Here is a 23,143-nt window from a genome sequence, read left to right as displayed (position 1 = left end):
GTTCTGAACAAAATAGATATTTTGTTTCATCCAACCCTATGATGATGTAACAGAATACATTCACGGAACCAGAAATGGGATAGAAATGGAATGGGGGAAGCTAACTTGCAGTCATGCAAGTAAAAGTCAGATGGTAGGGGAACTTAAATAATGTTTCAATCTCAATTTATGTTTGCAAATGAGTCCAAGAACTCTTTTAATGTACATTTTTAAATATTTTCTGATTTATATATATATATATATATATATATATATATAAAACAAAATCCACTAATGACAAATATTTAACACATTCAACATTCACATTCAAGCGTCCAGTTGAGACAATGAACCGATCACCTCTGTGCTCCCGTGTCACGTGGGCCAATAGGAAGCTGCGTCGCTGGTGTCACATTTTCCTATTGGTCCGCAGGACCTCAGATCTCTGAAAAGAGGACATACTGTGAACCCTGGTAGCCAAAGAGAGCAGCTACCGGCACCTAATTCACAGGTACGTACCTCCGGAAGCAGGGGGTCCCCAAAGTTGAATTTAATTGAGTTCAGCTCCAGAGACCCCCTGCTTCAACAGAGAGAGAGAGAGAGAGAGAGAGAGAGAGAGAGAGAGAGAGAGAGAGAGAGAGAGAGAGAGAGAGAGAGAGAGAGAGAGAGAGAGAGAGAGAGAGATATCTGCACCATGTTAGCCGAGCTTAATAATCGAAAACGAATAGACAATACCGTTCTATGACTAACGAAATGCTTTTATTTTTGTGAGCTTTTGAGATACACTGATCTATTCTTCCGGCCGTGTTACAATGGATGAAGCCAAAAAAGAGTTTTTACTTTAAAACAGTGCATCACTTACATTTAGGGACCATTTAACACCAAGTCATAAAACGCATACTGCACATGGGGGAGGGATGAGCTTCAATCACAGATCACATTCCAGTATGCACTGTTTTAAAGTAAAAACCCTGTTTTGGCTTCATTCATTGTAACAATGCCGAAAGAAGAGATCAGTGTATCTCGAAAGCTTGCACAAATAAAAGCATTTAGTTAGCAACAGAATGGTATCGTCTATTCGTTTTCAATTATTAAGCTCGATATATATATATTATATTTGACATGCCCAAAAATATATGCCGCCTTGGATTGCCTCTGTAAAAGACTGACAAAACAATAGGATAGTTTACAATTCTTCAAAACCACACTATCGATGCAGTCCTGTACATCTTTTTTTCTCTGTAGCTTAACCATGCTCTTTTTTTTTTATATAACTGTGATTGTACAGAGCGGTCGGTTTTCTTCCCTTAATCTTGCTTAACAGTTAACAACATTATACATTTCTTAATAAAAGTTCAATGTGTTTTTTTTTAAGGGTGATAGCAAGAAAATGGAGGATGCAAATTCATATCTAACTCTGCCTTCTACCCGTCAACAAATGGATGCTAAAGGATCAACATTCAATAGAAACAGTAGTTCTGGAGGTCTTTCCGTTAGTTCACGAGACTCATTTTCCATTTCGACCCTTGTCTGTTCAACTAAATTGACTCAAAATGGTAGGCAAATTACACTTGTATTTCTTTAATAAAAAGCAATATATTTTAAGTACAGTATTGATTGAAGTCATATTTTCTTTAGGTCCATTTCTTCAATGCTTTTTTACTTTTCTAATTTTAATTCTGCTTACAAACGTTTTGACTAAAGAAGCTTCCAATGCTTGAACGGGCACTACAACTGTGTTGTCACTGTGCAGTCCAGGGTTCCTTTTATATGTTTCTATGTATGGTGTTGCATACTTCATGCATGAAATTACATGTGTTCTCCTCATTTTGGCTGTTTTCTTAAAGTAATGACACTTCCTTTTTAGCAAGAATGCATGATTTGTACAAAATGGCAGTGAGTAAAGTAATGGCATCATGGGTTAACCATGTAATGATACTGTGTCAGTGATTTCTACAGAAATATACATTTATATTTACTATATATGTAGGAAACCTTCAATCACTAGCACATAAAAAAGGAAAATATCTACGGAACCAAGTAATCACTTCATTACTTGGTTCCGTAGATATTTTCCTTTTTTATGTGCTAGTGATTCTGGTATCGTATGTGAAATCAATATGGCTGCCATCCAAGCCTCGCTCCCACAGGTCAAAAGGAAGCTGCAATGGCATCAGAAAATGGCATTGTAATTTCCTATTGGAAAACCCCTGAAACCATTTTTGAATTACATTTTTATTTTACAGTCACATAAAAATGGAAATATCTCTGTACCCACTAACTCGGGGCGCAGGGTCCCTGGAGTAACAGTAGAACTAATACGTTAAAGCTCCAGGGAACCCCCTCGAATCAGAGTCTGTTAAATATAAATAGATAAATCTAAAAAAGAGAAGGATTACTTCTTGAATGAGTTCAATTACATATGCAACTTCAGGTTTTTTTTGTCAAAGTTTACAAAATGTGATTTAAAGGAAAAATGTCTTCATCAATTGTTACATCTTTCTTTTGAAGTGGGCTTACTTGGACTTTTGAAGTGGCGCATGAAGCCTGGACTCCTGCAGGAAAACTTAGAAAAGCTGAAGATTGTGGATGGAGAAGAAGTTGTAAAAGTATGAATTACACAATGCTTTATTTTAATATTCTGCATTTGTGCTTATTCAGTAAGCATCTGGCCACATTAAGCATAAGGATGTACAGAAACAACATTTTTATGCTTATTGGCTTCTAAACGTAGGTGTTTGTCATAAGACTATATTTTGAACTTTGTTTTATTGCAAGTTGTGCTTGGTGTGGTATTTTTATGTGATCACTATAAAATTGTTGCACATGTAAGCACAGTGCAGTGTTTGGTACTTACAGTAACATATGTGCAAATTAAATTTGAATTCCTAATCCTTTTTATTTATTAAACATAATCGGGCATTAGTTAAGATAATATTCCCCAGAAGGCATTTTGATTGGCAAACAGATTTTCATCACATCCAGTAATTATACACATGCCTTTAGTCTTATTTATGAGCCATTAAGCTGTGGCAGTAATTATGCTATGTTAATTCCCATGATACCATCATTGACCATGTTAACTTACTGCTGATGTTTTTTCCCCCAATGAATATGCGTTCTTTATTACTGACATGCAAATGACCTTGGCAGTAGGCAGTTCAATTGTCAGAAACAAATTTGTATACTTTCCAAAGCGTTGCTCACATGCAGTTTTATAGGAGTACAGTCGAGAAGGAGAAAAACTGGAAGAGCACTACTGTAGGTATCAAAAAAATACAGGAGTACAGTCCACTGAAATATAATAACATATATACAATTACAATACATGAATCTTTGGGCAGGATATTAATTATGTAACAAAAATGCAAGCGTTTGGATGAGTAATGTTGAGCGATGCTACTGTGAAACTCAATATTAAACAGCGTACTCCCAGGTACTGTAGTATAAATACATCTATATAGTTGCACATCAAGAGGCTAAATTCATTATACACTTTTTAAATCACTTTACTGTTACTCCCTCTGAAAGGCTCTAATAGGAAAATTTGACATTAGTGATAAATATAGTTTTGGTTAAGGAACCCTAAAATTATATTGTGAAATTCTGGGGTTCCCCAAACCTCTCTAACAGCACTTCTGAGATCAGATGCATTGTAAGGAACCCCAACTCTTTCTAATAGCGTGTCTGAGAGATTAGATGCATTGTAAGGAACCCCAACCCTCTCTCTTATAGCGCATCTGTGATCAGATGCATTATAAAGAACCCCAACCCTCTATAATACCGATGCCCGGGGAACCCAAGCGTTCATAGGAGCCCCTGTTCACAAACACTCGTCTATGATTGTTGGAGAAAAACAGTCTGTGCACATAATGTGCAACTTATTGGGTCAAAATGATTGTACAGTACTTGCAGGTTTTGCATTCATGTTTTCTGTTATTGTAGTTTCTTCAGGATACACTTGATGCCTTGTTTAACATCATGATGGAGCATTCCCATTCAAGCAAGTATGACATTCTCGTCTTTGATGCACTGGTAAGGATTCTATTTCTACTGTCACTAACTTAAATTACTAATCATTTGGATAGAAATCTTGCTAAAGCGGTCGTTTCTATAATTGCTTGTTACTTTTATAAATGATATAAAATAAAGTTTAAGGACCATATTTAAAGAGCAGTGCTGTCACATAAGACCCCTTCCGGAATCATAAGACACCTCAAGCCCATTCACTTAAATGGTCTGTGATGTCTCTTCTAGCACTGAAAGACGTTTTATAAAATAGCGCCACTTAGTAAATAATAGGTCTCAATGTAAGATTAAGATGGCAATAGAATCGGGGGGGCGCAAACTTCTCTATGCGCCGAACCGAGCACCACACTTACAAAGGTCTCACGCGCTTCCCCACAACATTTAAATTGATTGCCGGGGGAGACCACGGGGCCTCTGCAACTGACTCTTACTGTACCTTCTATCCGGTGTCTCCTCCTGCATCTTCTGCTTGCATTGATGTGTCACCATGACAACGCAGTGTGAAATTGCGATACATTGCCATGGCAACTCAACGTCGCAGAGGAGGAGATGTAGGAGAGCAGGTAATAGCACGGGTGGCGCGACTGAAAAATGTTGTGCACCTCTGCAATATAACATGTATTGGTTATTGGCATATGATTGCTCTAAATAGTTAAATAGTGTTTATATTCAGTTTAACACATTACTCTTTTGTTCTTGTTTTAGATTTACATAATTGGACTCATTGCAGACCGGAAATTTCAACATTTTAACACAGTTTTAGAAGCTTACATACAGCAACATTTTAGTGCTACTCTGGCTTACAAGTAAGTTTGACATATTTTACCTAAAGACCCCTCGCTAGAAATGTGTGTACCTAAACAGGTTTCTTAATTTACTGTAAGTTCCCCTTAATTTTTAAATAACTAATTACTCCTTTTTGCAGGGTCATAAAATATGTACTTCTCTGATGTTTTTGTGCAAATACAGTCAACCGACCAATATTTGTTAATGGTCCCCAATACTATACTGGGGGGCACAAGATTTTTCAAGGTGGGCACAGCGGTTACAAAGGCCCCACTCTCTTCCCCCAAGGCATTTAAATTAATGCCGGGGGGATCGCATGAGGCCATTGCAACTTCCCTTACCTTGTCTTCAGCGACGTATCGCCATAACAACACAGCATCAAATGATGCTGTGGGGTCACGTGACATCACGGTGCCATGGCAACTTGACATCACGTCATCCTGTGGCGTCATTTAATGCCAAAGACAAGATAAGGAGTGGGGTGCGAGCAGGGAGGGAGAGCAGGTAGGGGAAGTTTGCATACCCCTGCTGCACAGTATGGAATTTTGGTGAGGTTTCATACAGGCTATTTTCCCAACTTTTTCACCACATTGAATGTCCAAAATTTCCCACATTCGTGTATGCGCATATTGCTATTATCTCTAACATTCCGTAAGGCCCATATGTACAGTAAAATAGGTGGTACTATGTCATAACACACCTTCTGATGAGTGTTAACCTGCATAACAATAACTCTTGGAATGGCAACAATACCACTTTCATTTATTAGAATTCTGTTGCAGCTGACACTTTGTGTGATCTGGAACAAAACCAAAACAGTTGAGAAAATATATTTAGAGAATTATACCTATTCAAGTTATCAGACCCCGCAAAAAAATAAAAAATAAAAAAGCACTATTTTCAGAAAACATTCATTTCCATTTTTCAGTGGAATATAACCTTGTGTCAAATTGGGAATTATTTAATGTATTGTACGTAATGTCACACAATAGCATTCAGTGATGCACACAGTTAATGCTTCCCAGCATTGTGTATGTCGTAATCAGGTACGTATGGAGTCCCCAGCACATACTAAAATATAATAACTTAAGTACTTGTGTATACAAATTCAATAAGCAGTTGGTGGAAACACGATTTTCATCAGTCACTGCATCTTTATTGATTCACATATTGGGCAGTCACAGACATCTGGTGCAACAAAATGGGTAATGTCTCATGTGGGGTGGGACTGGGAACTCTTTTTATGCTGATTAAAAATAGCCCATAAATTCAATAGTTTTTTAACACTTTTTTTAACACGAGGTTTTTGCAAACTATTTTTTTGCATTGAGCACAGTGTACTGTAGTTGAAGTTTGTTATTTTCTTTTTTAGTTAGAGTTATCTCTACAGGTTGTATCTCTGACAGGGCTTGTTGGGGCTAGCACAATGCCAGCTTTAAATATCCTGCGTTTTGCGGGGCTAATAGGAAGCCATGACATTATTCCTTGTGGCTTCCTATTGGCCTATGCAGGCACCCCCATGGAGGTAAGTATCTCAGGAAGCAGGGGGTCCAAAGAACTGAAATGAATGCAGTTCAGCTCCAGAGACCACCTGCTTCAATCTTAAAGCTAAAATAAATAAATAACATAAACTGCAACTTGGAGTGCTGCTTTAAGTACTGTCTGACCAAATTGTTATTGTCGTAAAGGATTATGCACAACCGACACCTTAACAAGCTGTTGATTCCAATTTCTATCATCGTCATATTCTTATTATTACAATTTGCATTCTAGGACCTTGATGTAAAGAATGTTAATCACCGCTCATTGGGCAATCCCAATCTAAGATTTACAATTTAGACTCCTCCAGCATCTTTAATACACCATAAAACACAATATATTTAATATTTTCCTAAATGTGGTTTACAGGAGAATATTCATCCAACTTGTTTGTTTTCCTCTATGGAAGATGCCTTCTTTGGTTCAATTCTATGCAGAGAAAATAAGAGATACAATGTGTTTGTATCCCTGAAGAAAATTCACTTATATGCACACTCCTGAGAGTAAAATTTAACTTTTAATATACAATACTTAAAACATATATTACCGAAAAAGATGGTATAATGAACACTAAAAATAGATTAAATAAGGTAAATACATACACCCCTGTTTGGGTCTCCAAGGAATATATAAATACTCCAGTTATTAATGTTACTGGAGTACTGGAGGCTCAAGAGGGTGCAACCAGTCAAGATGAGCCCAAAAGAGCACACTACTTGCAATCACTAGTGCAAAAGATGCAGTATCTCACACAGCAGCAGGGAATGATCTTAACCTCTTTGTACTGTAACTAGTCATTGGCAACACTCAATAAATGAGATTATACCCTAGCTGCTACACTGTTTTATATATATATGTCTGCACTAATGAATAACTGGAAGAGACACTATGTTAAAAACAGCCCCATAACAGGGACTGATGACATAATCACGCGTCCAACGCGCGTTTCCCTCCTGCTATGGAGCGTCATCAGGGACAAATTTGTCTAGGGTATAATCTCATTTATTGAGTGTTGCCAATGACTATTTACAAAGAGGTTAAGATCATTCCCTGCTGCTGTGTGAGATACTGCATCTTTTGCACTAGTGATTGCAAGTAGTGTGCTCTTTTGGGCTCATCTTGACTGGTTGCACCCTCTTGAGCCTCCAGTACTCCAGTAACATTAATAACTGGAGTATTTATATATTCCTTGGAGACCCAAACAGGGGTGTATGTATTTACCTTATTTAATCTATTTTAGTTTTCATTATACCATCTTTTTCGGTAATATATGTTTTAAGTATTGTATATTAAAAGTTAAATTTTACTCTCAGGAGTGTGCATATAAGTGAATTTTCTTCAGGGATACAAACACATTGTATCTCTTATTTTCTCTGATTCACTTCAATTCACAGTTGCACCTACCTGTATTGATAATTATCGATTAAAAGATATCATTATTAATTTTCATAATTACAATTAGTATGATTTAGTTGATCATTCCCTAATCCCTGTCTTTTCAATTCTATGCAGCCTAGCCTCGGGCCGCTAACTATTTCTCTGGGCCCTACCAGTGTAAGTCTTGTTAGGTACAGGCAGTGAATGGGTTAATTCCTCGAGAAGGCCTGGTGTGCTATTGCAGTCTTGGATGCAGTAAGTGTATCCAAGGGCACGCCTAGCAACAACTTTAGAGTGTCCGCCTGGGGGAGGTACTGGCTGGGTGACATATGCAGATGTGACACCTGCCAGTATCAGACCTGCCCTGTTATGGGGCAGGGTTACAAGCCCAACCCCAGGGTATATAAACTGGTACTCTCCTAAAAGTGGGTGCAGGGTCACCAACAGGGAGGGACAAAGGGCACTGGCGTCCTGGGCCCCGTGGGTCAGGCCGGGCCGGGCGCCAGTTATTTAAATAAATTGAAAAAAAATTACAAATGGCGGCAATTCCCCCGCGGTCCCGGCGCGCAGGGCAAGCAGGGCCCGCTCACCCCCCGCTCCCCGCCCCGCTCCCAACGTGGGATGGAGGGGGAAGTACCATCTCCTCTTTTGTGGCCTGCTCCCCACCGCTCCCAACGTGGGACGGAGGGGCAAGTACCTGCTCCTCTTCTGCGGCCCGCTCCCCCTTCGCTCCCAAATTGGGACGGAGGGGGAAGTACATGATCCTCCTCCGGCCTGCTTCCCTCCCCCTGCGGCCAGCTTCCCGTGTGCCCCCCGAGTCCACCTCCCGTGCACCCCCTGAGCCCACCTCCCGTGCCCCTCCCCAAGCCCACCTCCTGTGTTTCCTCCCCCCCCCCCGAGCCCACCTCCAGCGGTCCTTCCCCCAAGCCCACCTCCCATCCCGGGCAGCTGCTGTGGGGATATTGGGGGCAGGAGGGGGAAGCGTCCGGCGGCAAGCTGCACCCACCCGGTCAAGTTAAGTCACCCCACCCAGTAACTGTCACCCACTGTCACTGTCACCCACTGTCACTGTCACCCACTGTCACCCACCCAGTCACTGACTGTCACCCACCCAGTCACTGTCACCCAGTCAATGTTACCCACCCAGTCACTGTCACCCAGTCACTCTCTCCCACCCAGTCACTGTCACCCAGTCACTCTCTCCCACCCAGTCACTGTCTCCCACCCACCAAGTCACTGTCATCCACCCATCCATTTACCCATCATTCAACCATCATTCACCCACCCACACACCGTCATTCACCCACCCACCCACCATCATTCAAACCGTCATTCACCAACCCACCCACTGTCATTCATTCACCCACCCACTGTCATTCATTCACCCACCCACCCACTGTCATTCATTCACCCACCCACCGTCATTCACCCACCCACCCACCGTCATTCACCCGCCCACCCACCGTCATTCACCCACCCACCCACCATCATTCACCCACCCACTGTCATTCATTCACTCACCAACCCACTGTCATTCATTCACCCAACTGTCATTCATTCACCCACCCACTGTCATTCATTCAACTGTCATTCATTCACCCACACACCCACCCACTGTCATTCATTCAGGCTTTTTAAAGGGGAACTTGGTTCTGTCTGCTTGAAGAGCTGCCCTATGCCCTGGCCGTTCCCTTAGCAAAGGACATCCAATTAAGAAAAATGGGAACAATTCCCTGATGCTTTACCAGGGAGCCTACTACTCATCCAGCGCAGAAGTATGCTGCTGGGGTTAGTTCCCTGAGGCTACACCATGGACCCTGTGCACCCACTCATTCAAGTGATGAAGAAAAGGGGGGAACAGCTCTCCGATGCATCACCAGGGAGTTTGTTGTACTGCCCTTAATACAAAAGTACAAATTAGGGGACAGGGCCTCTGAGTCAACATCAGAGACCCCTGTGCACCCACTCATCAAAATAATGATGAAGCAAAAAAGTGGCTTGTTCCCTGAGGCTTCATCAGGGAGCATGGTACACACATAATTACGGAAGAAAAGGGGGAACAGCTCTCCAAAGTGTCACCGGGGAGGTTGTTGCACTGCCTTACTCTAAAAAGAAAAGCTGGGGACCTTCCTGAGGCGGCACCAAGGAGATCGTTGCCACACACAACTCATGTGACCCCTGACGAAAAAAGGGAGCTGAACAAGTATTTTCTAGCTTACAAAATGGCGGTGCCAGAGAACTAGGAGCCGCATGGCATGTACTACCAACAAAATGGCGGTTCCCAACACACCCGGGAAGCTGCATGGTCCTTTTTGCAAAAGTTGCATGTAGCTGCAAGCTTTGGCTGGTACTCAGTTTGCAGAATCACGCGAACTGCCGAAACCGCGCCCCTTCTTGCTCCTGGATTGGATGTTGTGTTCACCAGGGGGAGGAGCTGGGTGTGCCCAAATGGAACACCAGGATATAAGGAGCCAGACACGTGTACTTTACAGCGATACAGACAAATATGCGAAGCTGCCTTCCTACAAAATGGAATCTACCTCAGAGGATCTTAACAACACGTTCTACTTGCCTGGTGGAGTAATGGTGGTCTCCTATGAGGACGGGATGTACTTGATGCTGTGGGTGTGCTCGTTATGTGGTGCCTCGGGAAGAGAGCTGCAGATATCAGCGCAGTGTGCGGCATGTAAAGTACCCTACTTTCAGCCCAGTCCTAAGTGAACCTCTGGCAATGCCAACCCTACAAGCACAAGAGAAACGCAAAGAGGAACCCTCACCCTACCTCCAGGTACTCCCTCCCCCATCCCTACTGACCAGCGTCACAAAAGAGATCAAAGGAAGTGTTCGTGGTTGTGACCGGGGAGACCGTGAGCATATCCGAGGTCTCCGCCAAGACCATATCAGTACTCAAGGCGGACATCGGACAGCAGATTCCAGTGACCAACCCATGCTCACTGAGGGAGATCCTGGATCAATCAGCAGAGAGTGCAAGTTCCAGTGGCGATCTGTTGGTACTTGTGTCAGAGCCGGGAGATGTGCACAGACCATGCCCACATTGCTGACTACATTCTGGTAGCGGATGGGAGTTCCATGGGGTAATGCCTGCTGGTGCCCATGCCTTCGGTTCTATTCCGGCACCACCCCAGATGACTTCAAAGCAACTCCGATTACAACTCCACCACCGGGAGAAGAGAAGGCCGCAAAGCTGTCTGGCCGGACAGGCTTCCCAGCTCCTGCTACATCTCCGGTGAGTGACTGGCCATCTGTGGACCCCCTTCTTCTTTCATTGCAGGGAGCGGAAGGAAGCAAAGGACTCTCGATGCTGCAGCCATGGCTGAGGCACGATTTCTAAAGGCTAGAGACCACGGACAACTAAGTTTAGCCGGGACTGTGGATATTTCTATCGCTCCTCCTGGGGAGACTCCCAAAAGTTCTCTCTTCAGAGAAGTTAGAATGGCCAGTTTGCCCACTCTGCCCCAATCTGCCCCAAAAGCCCATACTGACCCAAGTCCTAACCATAAACCCCTGACCGCTCAGCTCTCGGTGAGTCCCGTGGCCCCAAATAGTAATGTGAAATGTAATAACATGCTTGTACTATCTGTGGGGAAGGCCTTGCCTTGGGTGGATCAAGTGGAACAGGGTGATGTGTCTCAGTTTGATCCAACATCTGTGGGGACAGATAAGAACAGCATGTCTGGGTCAATGCTCAGTACATCCTTAGTTAAGGAAGAGAGTATAGAAACACCTTTATGGGAAGGGTCACTATTTTGGGTGTTACCTGTCACAGCCAGAGAGAAGGGTCTCATGAAATTCAGCAGGGCTGAGAGAGTTCTAATACAAAGGTTCCACAAGATGGGGTATGAGAATCCATATCTCCCAGAGAACCTCATGAGGAGTGCAAAAGTACACAAGATGGAGTGGGTGAAGGAAGCTATACTAGAGCACTTAGTTAACACTTCCTGAAGCTCCAAGTCTTGTGAATTTGATAGGGCAAAACACCTATTAAAGCTGTGGGTCGTGGGCCACAACATCCACCTAAACAGAGTAGAATATATCTCTGAGTCTGGGACAAGGTGGTACTATTCCGTAAAGGTACCTGATAGTTAGGCAATATGGTCAAGAAGCCCGATCTGGCCCACTACTACTGAATGAGCCCAAGTACCACTCACATTAGATCCAGATTCCAGCTGGGGATGGATATCTGTATGGTACTATTGTGTTGAAATGTATTAAATGAACACACATGTAATGCATATTGTGTTAAGGTAACCAGGTTGTTGGTACAATATGCAGATGTTGCGCATACTGTATTCCCAAGCGGGGACATTAGAATTTCACCAGGGGAGATTGTAGCCTAGCCTCCGGCCGGCTACTTATTTCCCTTGGGTCTACCAGTGTAAGTGACGAGAACTCCTCCCACCGGAGAAGGAAGCGAAGCACAGCCATGATGAAAGACCGGAGGAAGGCTGAAGTGGTGACTAAAAAAACTTTATTGTAGCAAAGTGTAGTACTGACGGATCCTCTGATGCGTTTCAGCCACAGCAGGCATTTTTGACAAAGTGAAAAGAAAATAAAGTGCGCAGCTAACTAATTAAGTGACGTGATAATAGGTGTTAAAAAACATAACCTTAAACGGAGCGTCTGCAGCTGCGATGGAGGGGGGGCTCAGAAACCCCCTAGACTAGCAGATAAAGACAAAAAAGACACAGCGCACAACGCTCATAGTGCATAAAACAATATAATAAAGGTACAATTAATTAGGGTAAGTAATGTGCGTACATCAATAAAGATAAATAAATGCAGTTAGGGATAATGTTACCCAACGCCTCAGGAAACCGGAAGGAGTATCCTCTCAAGGGTTATGGCGCTGGTGTCTCGGATACAGGATCCTATTGGTAAGTAGGTAAGTAGATCGCCTCTAAAAAAGTTCTTTTCCCCCAAGAGCACGAGTCCAAAGCTGCTGCTGCCACTTGCAGTCCTTTGCCAGAGCACAGCTCCACACCGGCCGGGTCCTCTCACTCCCCTCTGTGCAGAAGCACTTCCGGGTCGATGACGTCACCACGGGGGGGGAGCGCTGGTAATCGCGCCGTTCACACTCGATCAGCTCAGATGGTGGGGTAATAAATTAGAGGTTGAGCTCTTGTCCAGTCATCCAACGCGTTTCGAAACGAAAACGTTTCTTCATCAGGGATATAAATTGAAGTGGTTCCGGATCAGTTATAAATATTACACGATCGTACCTCATTGGCTGGGCTATCAACTCTCACAGCCAATGGGAAAGTAATGGGGGCGGGTTAATAGTCCCGGTTGCGCGCGTCACTGGTAGCTAATAGCAAAATAACATAAACATCACAAAAACTTTATTAACAACAAACATAGCTAACCACACGCGATTGATGAGACTAAAAGAGAGAAAACAGTGTTACACATAGTAAAAAACGTACATGAGTGCATTAGTGGCCATATAGACCAGGGAGGTTACTCTAATGGGCAATAAATATCACCATCCAACTGAAATAGGAAACATGAAAAGTCTGCAAAGCCAATCACTAATAGAGGAGCATTAAGGTGATCTAATCAATCCTAGTAAATATTAAAAAGGCATGTCCTATGAAGTAAACTAAAAGGACAAAGAGACAAAAGTTAAAAATCTGTTACTTATGAAAAAAATCCCTTAAATAGTTAAAAAATGCTAAAAAATATATATATACTAAAAAATATATATAAACAAGTAAAATATGGTTGGGAACACAGAAAAATAATATATAAACTTAATACAGGGACCAAATGTCTATATCTTCATTTAAACCCCCTGGATACAGAGTATTTAGCTTGTGTATCCAGAAGGTTTCCTGCCTAGAAAGTTCTTTTACTCTGTCACCCCCTCTCCTGTTTTTGGGTACGTGCTTAATACCTTTAAATAATAGAGAGGAGGGATCACATTTATGGAATTGTGCATAGTGCTTAGAAAGACTATGCTTCATAAAACCTATTTTAATGTTGCGCATGTGTTCTTGTATGCGCACTTTCAATGGGCGTTTAGTGCGTCCCACATATAAAAGGCCACATGGACACTCCAATAAATAAACAACATGGTCAGTGTTACAGTATATAAAATCATTAATACCATGTGTTTCTCCATTGATACATTTAAAAGTCTTTCTCTCTGGGTGCAAATATTTGCAAACTGAGCACTTCCCACACTTGAAATTCCCAATTGGTTTAGTACTTAACCATTTATCGTCCCCACTAGGACATTCAATTTGTTTTATGTCACTCGGGGATAGTGTATTTTTTAAATTTTTTGCTCTTCTATAGATGAATTTTGGGAATTTCGAGAGGTGAGCACCCAGCAGCAAATCATTTGATAATATAGACCAATGTTTTCTTACAATTTTCTCAATTTGCCCCGTCATTGAGTTAAAATTAGTGATAAAAGAAACGTTGCATTTCCCCTCACCCTCCTTGGGGGTTTTGCTTTTTTTGGAATTTGTTAATAGCATATTTTTTCTATCAAGTTTTCTTATTTTCTCCAGATCTGTATTTAATTTCTCTAGACGATAACCCCTCTCTAAAAACCTTTGGGTCAGTTTCTCAGCTTGTTCCTCAAAATCTACTTCCGTGCTACAATTTTTCTTCAACCTGTAATATTGGCCACTGGGGATATTTGATATCCACGTTTTTTTGTGATTACTTGTGGCAACAAGGAGGTTGTTGCAATCAACCTCCTTAAAATACGTTTTTGTTACCACCTTTCCTTCTGCTGACGCCATAAGGTTGAGATCCAGGAAGTGTATTTGTGTCTCATGCTCTACATGTGTGAAAGTGAGGTTTTTATTATTATTATTTAAATACTGCAAAAATTGGCCGATAGAGCACTGGTCGCCGTCCCATACGCACAAGACGTCATCTATGAAACGGCGCCATATAATAATATTTGTCTTGAACGGGTTGTTGTTAAATATACATTCATCTTCCCATCTTCCCATATACAGGTTTGCGAAACTAGGGGCAAATCTAGTGCCCATTGCAGTTCCGCAAACCTGTATGAAAAATTCATCAAGAAACATAAAATAATTATGTCTCAAGATGTACCTGATGGAATCTATAATAAATTGGCTATTGAGGGGATGCAGAGTGACATCGTTCAATAAATAGGATTGAACAGCATTCAAACCCTCCTCGTGTGGGATGTTGGTGTACAAGGCCTGAACATCACAAGTGAGCCACCTATAAGAGTCTTTCCACACAAACCCTTCTAACAGATTCAACACTGATGTTGAATCTCTCAGGTAGGAAGGAAGTTGTACTACAAAAGGTTGGAGGAAATAGTCCACATATTGGGATAGGTTAGATGTAAGGCTCTCTATTCCCGATATAATCGGTCGGCCAGGCGGCTTTATCATACTTTTGTGTGTTTTTGGGAGATGATAAAAAATGGCAATTTTTGGACAATTGCAGTATAAAAATTCATATTCACGTTTTTCAATTACATTATTCGTGAGGGCTTCATCAAGAAGATTTTTAAGTAAAACCAAGAATTCCCCAGTGGGGTCCCTTTTCAATCTTTTATAGGAGGAGGTGTCGTTTAGGAGTCTGAGGGCTTCCCCCTCATAATCCTTCCTATCTTGTAACACGACACCCCCCCCCTTGTCAGCTTGCCTGATAATAAGGTTCTTATTTTCCTTTAGGAGTTTTAAAGCCAATGCTTCCTTTTTATTTAAATTATGTCTAATATCACTATTTTTAAAATTATTGGTTAAAAGATTAAAATCTTTGTTGACCATGTTAAAAAATGTCTCTATATGGTGACCTTTAGAGTGTGCAGGGTAAAATTTTGACTTCCCTCTAAAGTGAGTATGTGTGCAGGTTAATTCATCGTCTCTAGTCTCCAGCTGAATCGATTCAGCAATATCAATATCAGTAGTAATTATTGCTGGAGTATTTTCTATGTCCGATTTAATAAAATGCCGCTTCAGAGTGAGATTCCTTACAAACTTCTGAAGGTCCGTGTAGAGTTGAAAAGCATTAGGACCACAAGACCGGGAGAAAGTAAGGCCTCTGTCTAAAACCTTTTTCTGATCATCCGTCAAAATGACGGTAGACAGATTAAAGATTCCTTTAGGGGGTATAGTTTTTAAGGCATCTCGCAATCTCTTTTCTTGAGATCTGGCCCCCCCTCTTGTTCCTCTCCTGACAGGACCCTTTTCCTCCTTTCTTTGATCTCTGGTTTTTGTATTGCCCCCTGACCCTCTCCCTTCCTCAGTGGATCTATATGTCTGTTTTTGACTGAGTCAAAAAAACCTGAGGGAGAGGGTTGGGCCGGTGATCTCTGCCTAACACTTGGTATAAAAACTCTCTGGTTAAAATCTCTCTGATTAAAATTCGAATCATAATTACTATATTCTCTTTGCCCATATCTAAAATTTGGAATGTAATTTTTCCCTTTGTAGTTGGGGTTTCTAAACTGTCCCTCCTGTCTGGGATGGGGCGGATAACCATTATTAGGGGTGAAGCCCCTTCTATTGCCATATACTTGGGTATCCCTGCCTCTTTCATTCCAATTACCCCCACCTTTTTGATTAGGGAAGGGTGTAAATTGTCTTTGCTGCTCGTTATTTCTATTTAAGGATTGGGAGGAGTCTCTTGGGCCCCCTTCTTTATGGTTTGTTTTAGCAGACCTACTTCTATCGGTGTCTTTTGCCCAATTCCTTTGTCTATTGTTATCGTAATCGGCCTTGTCTCTAAAAAACTTTTCATGTTTCCTTTTCAGAGTTTCTTCCTCCGCATGTTCAAGTTTCATGCGGAGGTCGTGTTCAAGCTCTGAGCAATCATACTCAATGACTAAGGGCTCCAACACTTTAATAACTTCTGAAATCTCCTTATCCATAATTTTTAGTGTTTTAGTTCTTTCATAAATAATGAGCTTCATTAGTGATATAGAGCAATCATCCAGGATCCTATTCCACTCTTTCATAAAATGTTCATTCTCCTTACCGAAGGTGGGTGATTTGCGAAAGCGCAGGCCCCTAGGGACTCTATCACACTCCACATATTTTTGTATAGTTCTTTTTTCAAGGTGGATTTTTCCTTCGGTAAGGAGTAATTGCTCAAGTACTTTAAAATTTTGTTCAATAGATCCCTTAACATTTCCCTTGTCTGGAACTACAATATGTTCCTCAGAAAACAGTGAATCAAATTGCGCATCACGTTTTTTCCGGCACTCTACCAGGCTCCAAACCATGGTCCGGGTAAGATATTAAACCACACTACAAAGTGTAAAGTGGGGAAGTGTCAGTGCAGCACCAAACAGAGCAGAGATAAGTGAAAAGAAAATAAAGTGCGCAGCTAACTAATTAAGTGACGTGATAATAGGTGTTAAAAAACATAACCTTAAACGGAGCGTCTGCAGCTGCGATGGAGGGGGGGCTCAGAAACCCCCTAGACTAGCAGATAAAGACAAAAAAGACACAGCGCACAACGCTCATAGTGCATAAAACAATATAATAAAGGTACAATTAATTAGGGTAAGTAATGTGCGTACATCAATAAAGATAAATAAATGCAGTTAGGGATAATGTTACCCAACGCCTCAGGAAACCGGAAGGAGTATCCTCTCAAGGGTTATGGCGCTGGTGTCTCGGATACAGGATCCTATTGGTAAGTAGGTAAGTAGATCGCCTCTAAAAAAGTTCTTTTCCCCCAAGAGCACGAGTCCAAAGCTGCTGCTGCCACTTGCAGTCCTTTGCCAGAGCACAGCTCCACACCGGCCGGGTCCTCTCACTCCCCTCTGTGCAGAAGCACTTCCGGGTCGATGACGTCACCACGGGGGGGGAGCGCTGGTAATTGCGCCGTTCACACTCGATCAGCTCAGATGGTGGGGTAATAAATTAGAGGTTGAGCTCTTGTCCAGTCATCCAACGCGTTTCGAAACGAAAACGTTTCTTCATCAGGGATATAAATTGAAGTGGTTCCGGATCAGTTATAAATATTACACGATCGTACCTCATTGGCTGGGCTATCAACTCTCACAGCCAATGGGAAAGTAATGGGGGCGGGTTAATAGTCCCGGTTGCGCGCGTCACTGGTAGCTAATAGCAACATAACATAAACATCACAAAAACTTTATTAACAACAAACATAGCTAACCACACGCGATTGATGAGACTAAAAGAGAGAAAACAGTGTTACACATAGTAAAAAACGTACATGAGTGCATTAGTGGCCATATAGACCAGGGAGGTTACTCTAATGGGCAATAAATATCACCATCCAACTGAAATAGGAAACATGAAAAGTCTGCAAAGCCAATCACTAATAGAGGAGCATTAAGGTGATCTAATCAATCCTAGTAAATATTAAAAAGGCATGTCCTATGAAGTAAACTAAAAGGACAAAGAGACAAAAGTTAAAAATCTGTTACTTATGAAAAAAATCCCTTAAATAGTTAAAAAATGCTAAAAAATATATATATACTAAAAAATATATATAAACAAGTAAAATATGGTTGGGAACACAGAAAAATAATATATAAACTTAATACAGGGACCAAATGTCTATATCTTCATTTAAACCCCCTGGATACAGAGTATTTAGCTTGTGTATCCAGAAGGTTTCCTGCCTAGAAAGTTCTTTTACTCTGTCACCCCCTCTCCTGTTTGCTCAGAGCTTGAACACGACCTCCGCATGAAACTTGAACATGCGGAGGAAGAAACTCTGAAAAGGAAACATGAAAAGTTTTTTAGAGACAAGGCCGATTACGATAACAATAGACAAAGGAATTGGGCAAAAGACACCGATAGAAGTAGGTCTGCTAAAACAAACCATAAAGAAGGGGGCCCAAGAGACTCCTCCCAATCCTTAAATAGAAATAACGAGCAGCAAAGACAATTTACACCCTTCCCTAATCAAAAAGGTGGGGGTAATTGGAATGAAAGAGGCAGGGATACCCAAGTATATGGCAATAGAAGGGGCTTCACCCCTAATAATGGTTATCCGCCCCATCCCAGACAGGAGGGACCGTTTAGAAACCCCAACTACAAAGGGAAAAATTACATTCCAAATTTTAGATATGGGCAAAGAGAATATAGTAATTATGATTCGAATTTTAATCAGAGAGATTTTAACCAGAGAGTTTTTATACCAAGTGTTAGGCAGAGATCACCGGCCCAACCCTCTCCCTCAGGTTTTTTAGACTCAGTCAAAAACAGACATATAGATCCACTGAGGAAGGGAGAGGGTCAGGGGGCAATACAAAAACCAGAGATCAAAGAAAGGAGGAAAAGGGTCCTGTCAGGAGAGGAACAAGAGGGGGGGCCAGATCTCAAGAAAAGAGATTGCGAGATGCCTTAAAAACTATACCCCCTAAAGGAATCTTTAATCTGTCTACCGTCATTTTGACGGATGATCAGAAAAAGGTTTTAGACAGAGGCCTTACTTTCTCCCGGTCTTGTGGTCCTAATGCTTTTCAACTCTACACGGACCTTCAGAAGTTTGTAAGGAATCTCACTCTGAAGCGGCATTTTATTAAATCGGACATAGAAAATACTCCAGCAATAATTACTACTGATATTGATATTGCTGAATCGATTCAGCTGGAGACTAGAGACGATGAATTAACCTGCACACATACTCACTTTAGAGGGAAGTCAAAATTTTACCCTGCACACTCTAAAGGTCACCATATAGAGACATTTTTTAACATGGTCAACAAAGATTTTAATCTTTTAACCAATAATTTTAAAAATAGTGATATTAGACATAATTTAAATAAAAAGGAAGCATTGGCTTTAAAACTCCTAAAGGAAAATAAGAACCTTATTATCAGGCAAGCTGACAAGGGGGGGGGTGTCGTGTTACAAGATAGGAAGGATTATGAGGGGGAAGCCCTCAGACTCCTAAACGACACCTCCTCCTATAAAAGATTGAAAAGGGACCCCACTGGGGAATTCTTGGTTTTACTTAAAAATCTTCTTGATGAAGCCCTCACGAATAATGTAATTGAAAAACGTGAATATGAATTTTTATACTGCAATTGTCCAAAAATTGCCATTTTTTATCATCTCCCAAAAACACACAAAAGTATGATAAAGCCGCCTGGCCGACCGATTATATCGGGAATAGAGAGCCTTACATCTAACCTATCCCAATATGTGGACTATTTCCTCCAACCTTTTGTAGTACAACTTCCTTCCTACCTGAGAGATTCAACATCAGTGTTGAATCTGTTAGAAGGGTTTGTGTGGAAAGACTCTTATAGGTGGCTCACTTGTGATGTTCAGGCCTTGTACACCAACATCCCACACGAGGAGGGTTTGAATGCTGTTCAATCCTATTTATTGAACAATGTCACTCTGCATCCCCTCAATAGCCAATTTATTATAGATTCCATCAGGTACATCTTGAGACATAATTATTTTATGTTTCTTGATGAATTTTTCATACAGGTTTGCGGAACTGCAATGGGCACTAGATTTGCCCCTAGTTTCGCAAACCTGTATATGGGAAGATGGGAAGATGAATGTATATTTAACAACAACCCGTTCAAGACAAATATTATTATATGGCGCCGTTTCATAGATGACGTCTTGTGCGTATGGGACGGCGACCAGTGCTCTATCGGCCAATTTTTGCAGTATTTAAATAATAATAATAAAAACCTCACTTTCACACATGTAGAGCATGAGACACAAATACACTTCCTGGATCTCAACCTTATGGCGTCAGCAGAAGGAAAGGTGGTAACAAAAACGTATTTTAAGGAGGTTGATTGCAACAACCTCCTTGTTGCCACAAGTAATCACAAAAAAACGTGGATATCAAATATCCCCAGTGGCCAATATTACAGGTTGAAGAAAAATTGTAGCACGGAAGTAGATTTTGAGGAACAAGCTGAGAAACTGACCCAAAGGTTTTTAGAGAGGGGTTATCGTCTAGAGAAATTAAATACAGATCTGGAGAAAATAAGAAAACTTGATAGAAAAAATATGCTATTAACAAATTCCAAAAAAAGCAAAACCCCCAAGGAGGGTGAGGGGAAATGCAACGTTTCTTTTATCACTAATTTTAACTCAATGACGGGGCAAATTGAGAAAATTGTAAGAAAACATTGGTCTATATTATCAAATGATTTGCTGCTGGGTGCTCACCTCTCGAAATTCCCAAAATTCATCTATAGAAGAGCAAAAAATTTAAAAAATACACTATCCCCGAGTGACATAAAACAAATTGAATGTCCTAGTGGGGACGATAAATGGTTAAGTACTAAACCAATTGGGAATTTCAAGTGTGGGAAGTGCTCAGTTTGCAAATATTTGCACCCAGAGAGAAAGACTTTTAAATGTATCAATGGAGAAACACATGGTATTAATGATTTTATATACTGTAACACTGACCATGTTGTTTATTTATTGGAGTGTCCATGTGGCCTTTTATATGTGGGACGCACTAAACACCCATTGAAAGTGCGCATACAAGAACACATGCGCAACATTAAAATAGGTTTTATGAAGCATAGTCTTTCTAAGCACTATGCACAATTCCATAAATGTGATCCCTCCTCTCTATTATTTAAAGGTATTAAGCACGTACCCAAAAACAGGAGAGGGGGTGACAGAGTAAAAGAACTTTCTAGGCAGGAAACCTTCTGGATACACAAGCTAAATACTCTGTATCCAGGGGGTTTAAATGAAGATATAGACATTTGGTCCCTGTATTAAGTTTATATATTATTTTTCTGTGTTCCCAACCATATTTTACTTGTTTATATATATTTTTTAGTATATATATATTTTTTAGCATTTTTTAACTATTTAAGGGATTTTTTTCATAAGTAACAGATTTTTAACTTTTGTCTCTTTGTCCTTTTAGTTTACTTCATAGGACATGCCTTTTTAATATTTACTAGGATTGATTAGATCACCTTAATGCTCCTCTATTAGTGATTGGCTTTGCAGACTTTTCATGTTTCCTATTTCAGTTGGATGGTGATATTTATTGCCCATTAGAGTAACCTCCCTGGTCTATATGGCCACTAATGCACTCATGTACGTTTTTTACTATGTGTAACACTGTTTTCTCTCTTTTAGTCTCATCAATCGCGTGTGGTTAGCTATGTTTGTTGTTAATAAAGTTTTTGTGATGTTTATGTTATGTTGCTATTAGCTACCAGTGACGCGCGCAACCGGGACTATTAACCCGCCCCCATTACTTTCCCATTGGCTGTGAGAGTTGATAGCCCAGCCAATGAGGTACGATCGTGTAATATTTATAACTGATCCGGAACCACTTCAATTTATATCCCTGATGAAGAAACGTTTTCGTTTCGAAACGCGTTGGATGACTGGACAAGAGCTCAACCTCTAATTTATTACCCCACCATCTGAGCTGATCGAGTGTGAACGGCGCAATTACCAGCGCTCCCCCCCCGTGGTGACGTCATCGACCCGGAAGTGCTTCTGCACAGAGGGGAGTGAGAGGACCCGGCCGGTGTGGAGCTGTGCTCTGGCAAAGGACTGCAAGTGGCAGCAGCAGCTTTGGACTCGTGCTCTTGGGGGAAAAGAACTTTTTTAGAGGCGATCTACTTACCTACTTACCAATAGGATCCTGTATCCGAGACACCAGCGCCATAACCCTTGAGAGGATACTCCTTCCGGTTTCCTGAGGCGTTGGGTAACATTATCCCTAACTGCATTTATTTATCTTTATTGATGTACGCACATTACTTACCCTAATTAATTGTACCTTTATTATATTGTTTTATGCACTATGAGCGTTGTGCGCTGTGTCTTTTTTGTCTTTATCTGCTAGTCTAGGGGGTTTCTGAGCCCCCCCTCCATCGCAGCTGCAGACGCTCCGTTTAAGGTTATGTTTTTTAACACCTATTATCACGTCACTTAATTAGTTAGCTGCGCACTTTATTTTCTTTTCACTTATCTCTGCTCTGTTTGGTGCTGCTCTGACACTTCCCCACTTTACACTTTGTAGTGTGGTTTAATATCTTACCCGGACCATGGTTTGGAGCCTGGTAGAGTGCCGGAAAAAACGTGATGCGCAATTTGATTCACTGTTTTCTGAGGAACATATTGTAGTTCCAGACAAGGGAAATGTTAAGGGATCTATTGAACAAAATTTTAAAGTACTTGAGCAATTACTCCTTACCGAAGGAAAAATCCACCTTGAAAAAAGAACTATACAAAAATATGTGGAGTGTGATAGAGTCCCTAGGGGCCTGCGCTTTCGCAAATCACCCACCTTCGGTAAGGAGAATGAACATTTTATGAAAGAGTGGAATAGGATCCTGGATGATTGCTCTATATCACTAATGAAGCTCATTATTTATGAAAGAACTAAAACACTAAAAATTATGGATAAGGAGATTTCAGAAGTTATTAAAGTGTTGGAGCCCTTAGTCATTGAGTATGATTGCTCAGAG

The 23,143-nt window shown here is 41.2% G+C and overlaps 1 protein-coding gene across 1 annotated transcript in view; it reads left to right on the top strand.

Moving 5' to 3' along the window:
- Positions 1-23,143, top strand: part of DOCK2 (dedicator of cytokinesis 2) — a 1,423,644-nt gene that overhangs the window by 300,140 nt on the left and 1,100,361 nt on the right. The window contains exons 18-21 of the mRNA XM_075599153.1: positions 1,355-1,535; positions 2,491-2,588; positions 3,925-4,014; positions 4,714-4,814. Of these exons, the coding sequence (XP_075455268.1) occupies positions 1,355-1,535; positions 2,491-2,588; positions 3,925-4,014; positions 4,714-4,814 (470 nt within the window). The remainder of the gene's footprint in view (positions 1-1,354; positions 1,536-2,490; positions 2,589-3,924; positions 4,015-4,713; positions 4,815-23,143) is intronic.

Source organism: Ascaphus truei, chromosome 5 (assembly GCF_040206685.1).
Source record: "Ascaphus truei isolate aAscTru1 chromosome 5, aAscTru1.hap1, whole genome shotgun sequence".
Classification (NCBI taxonomy): domain Eukaryota; kingdom Metazoa; phylum Chordata; class Amphibia; order Anura; family Ascaphidae; genus Ascaphus; species Ascaphus truei.
The sequence above is the reverse complement of the archived record's forward strand: the minus strand, read 5'-3'. Positions and strand labels throughout refer to the sequence as shown.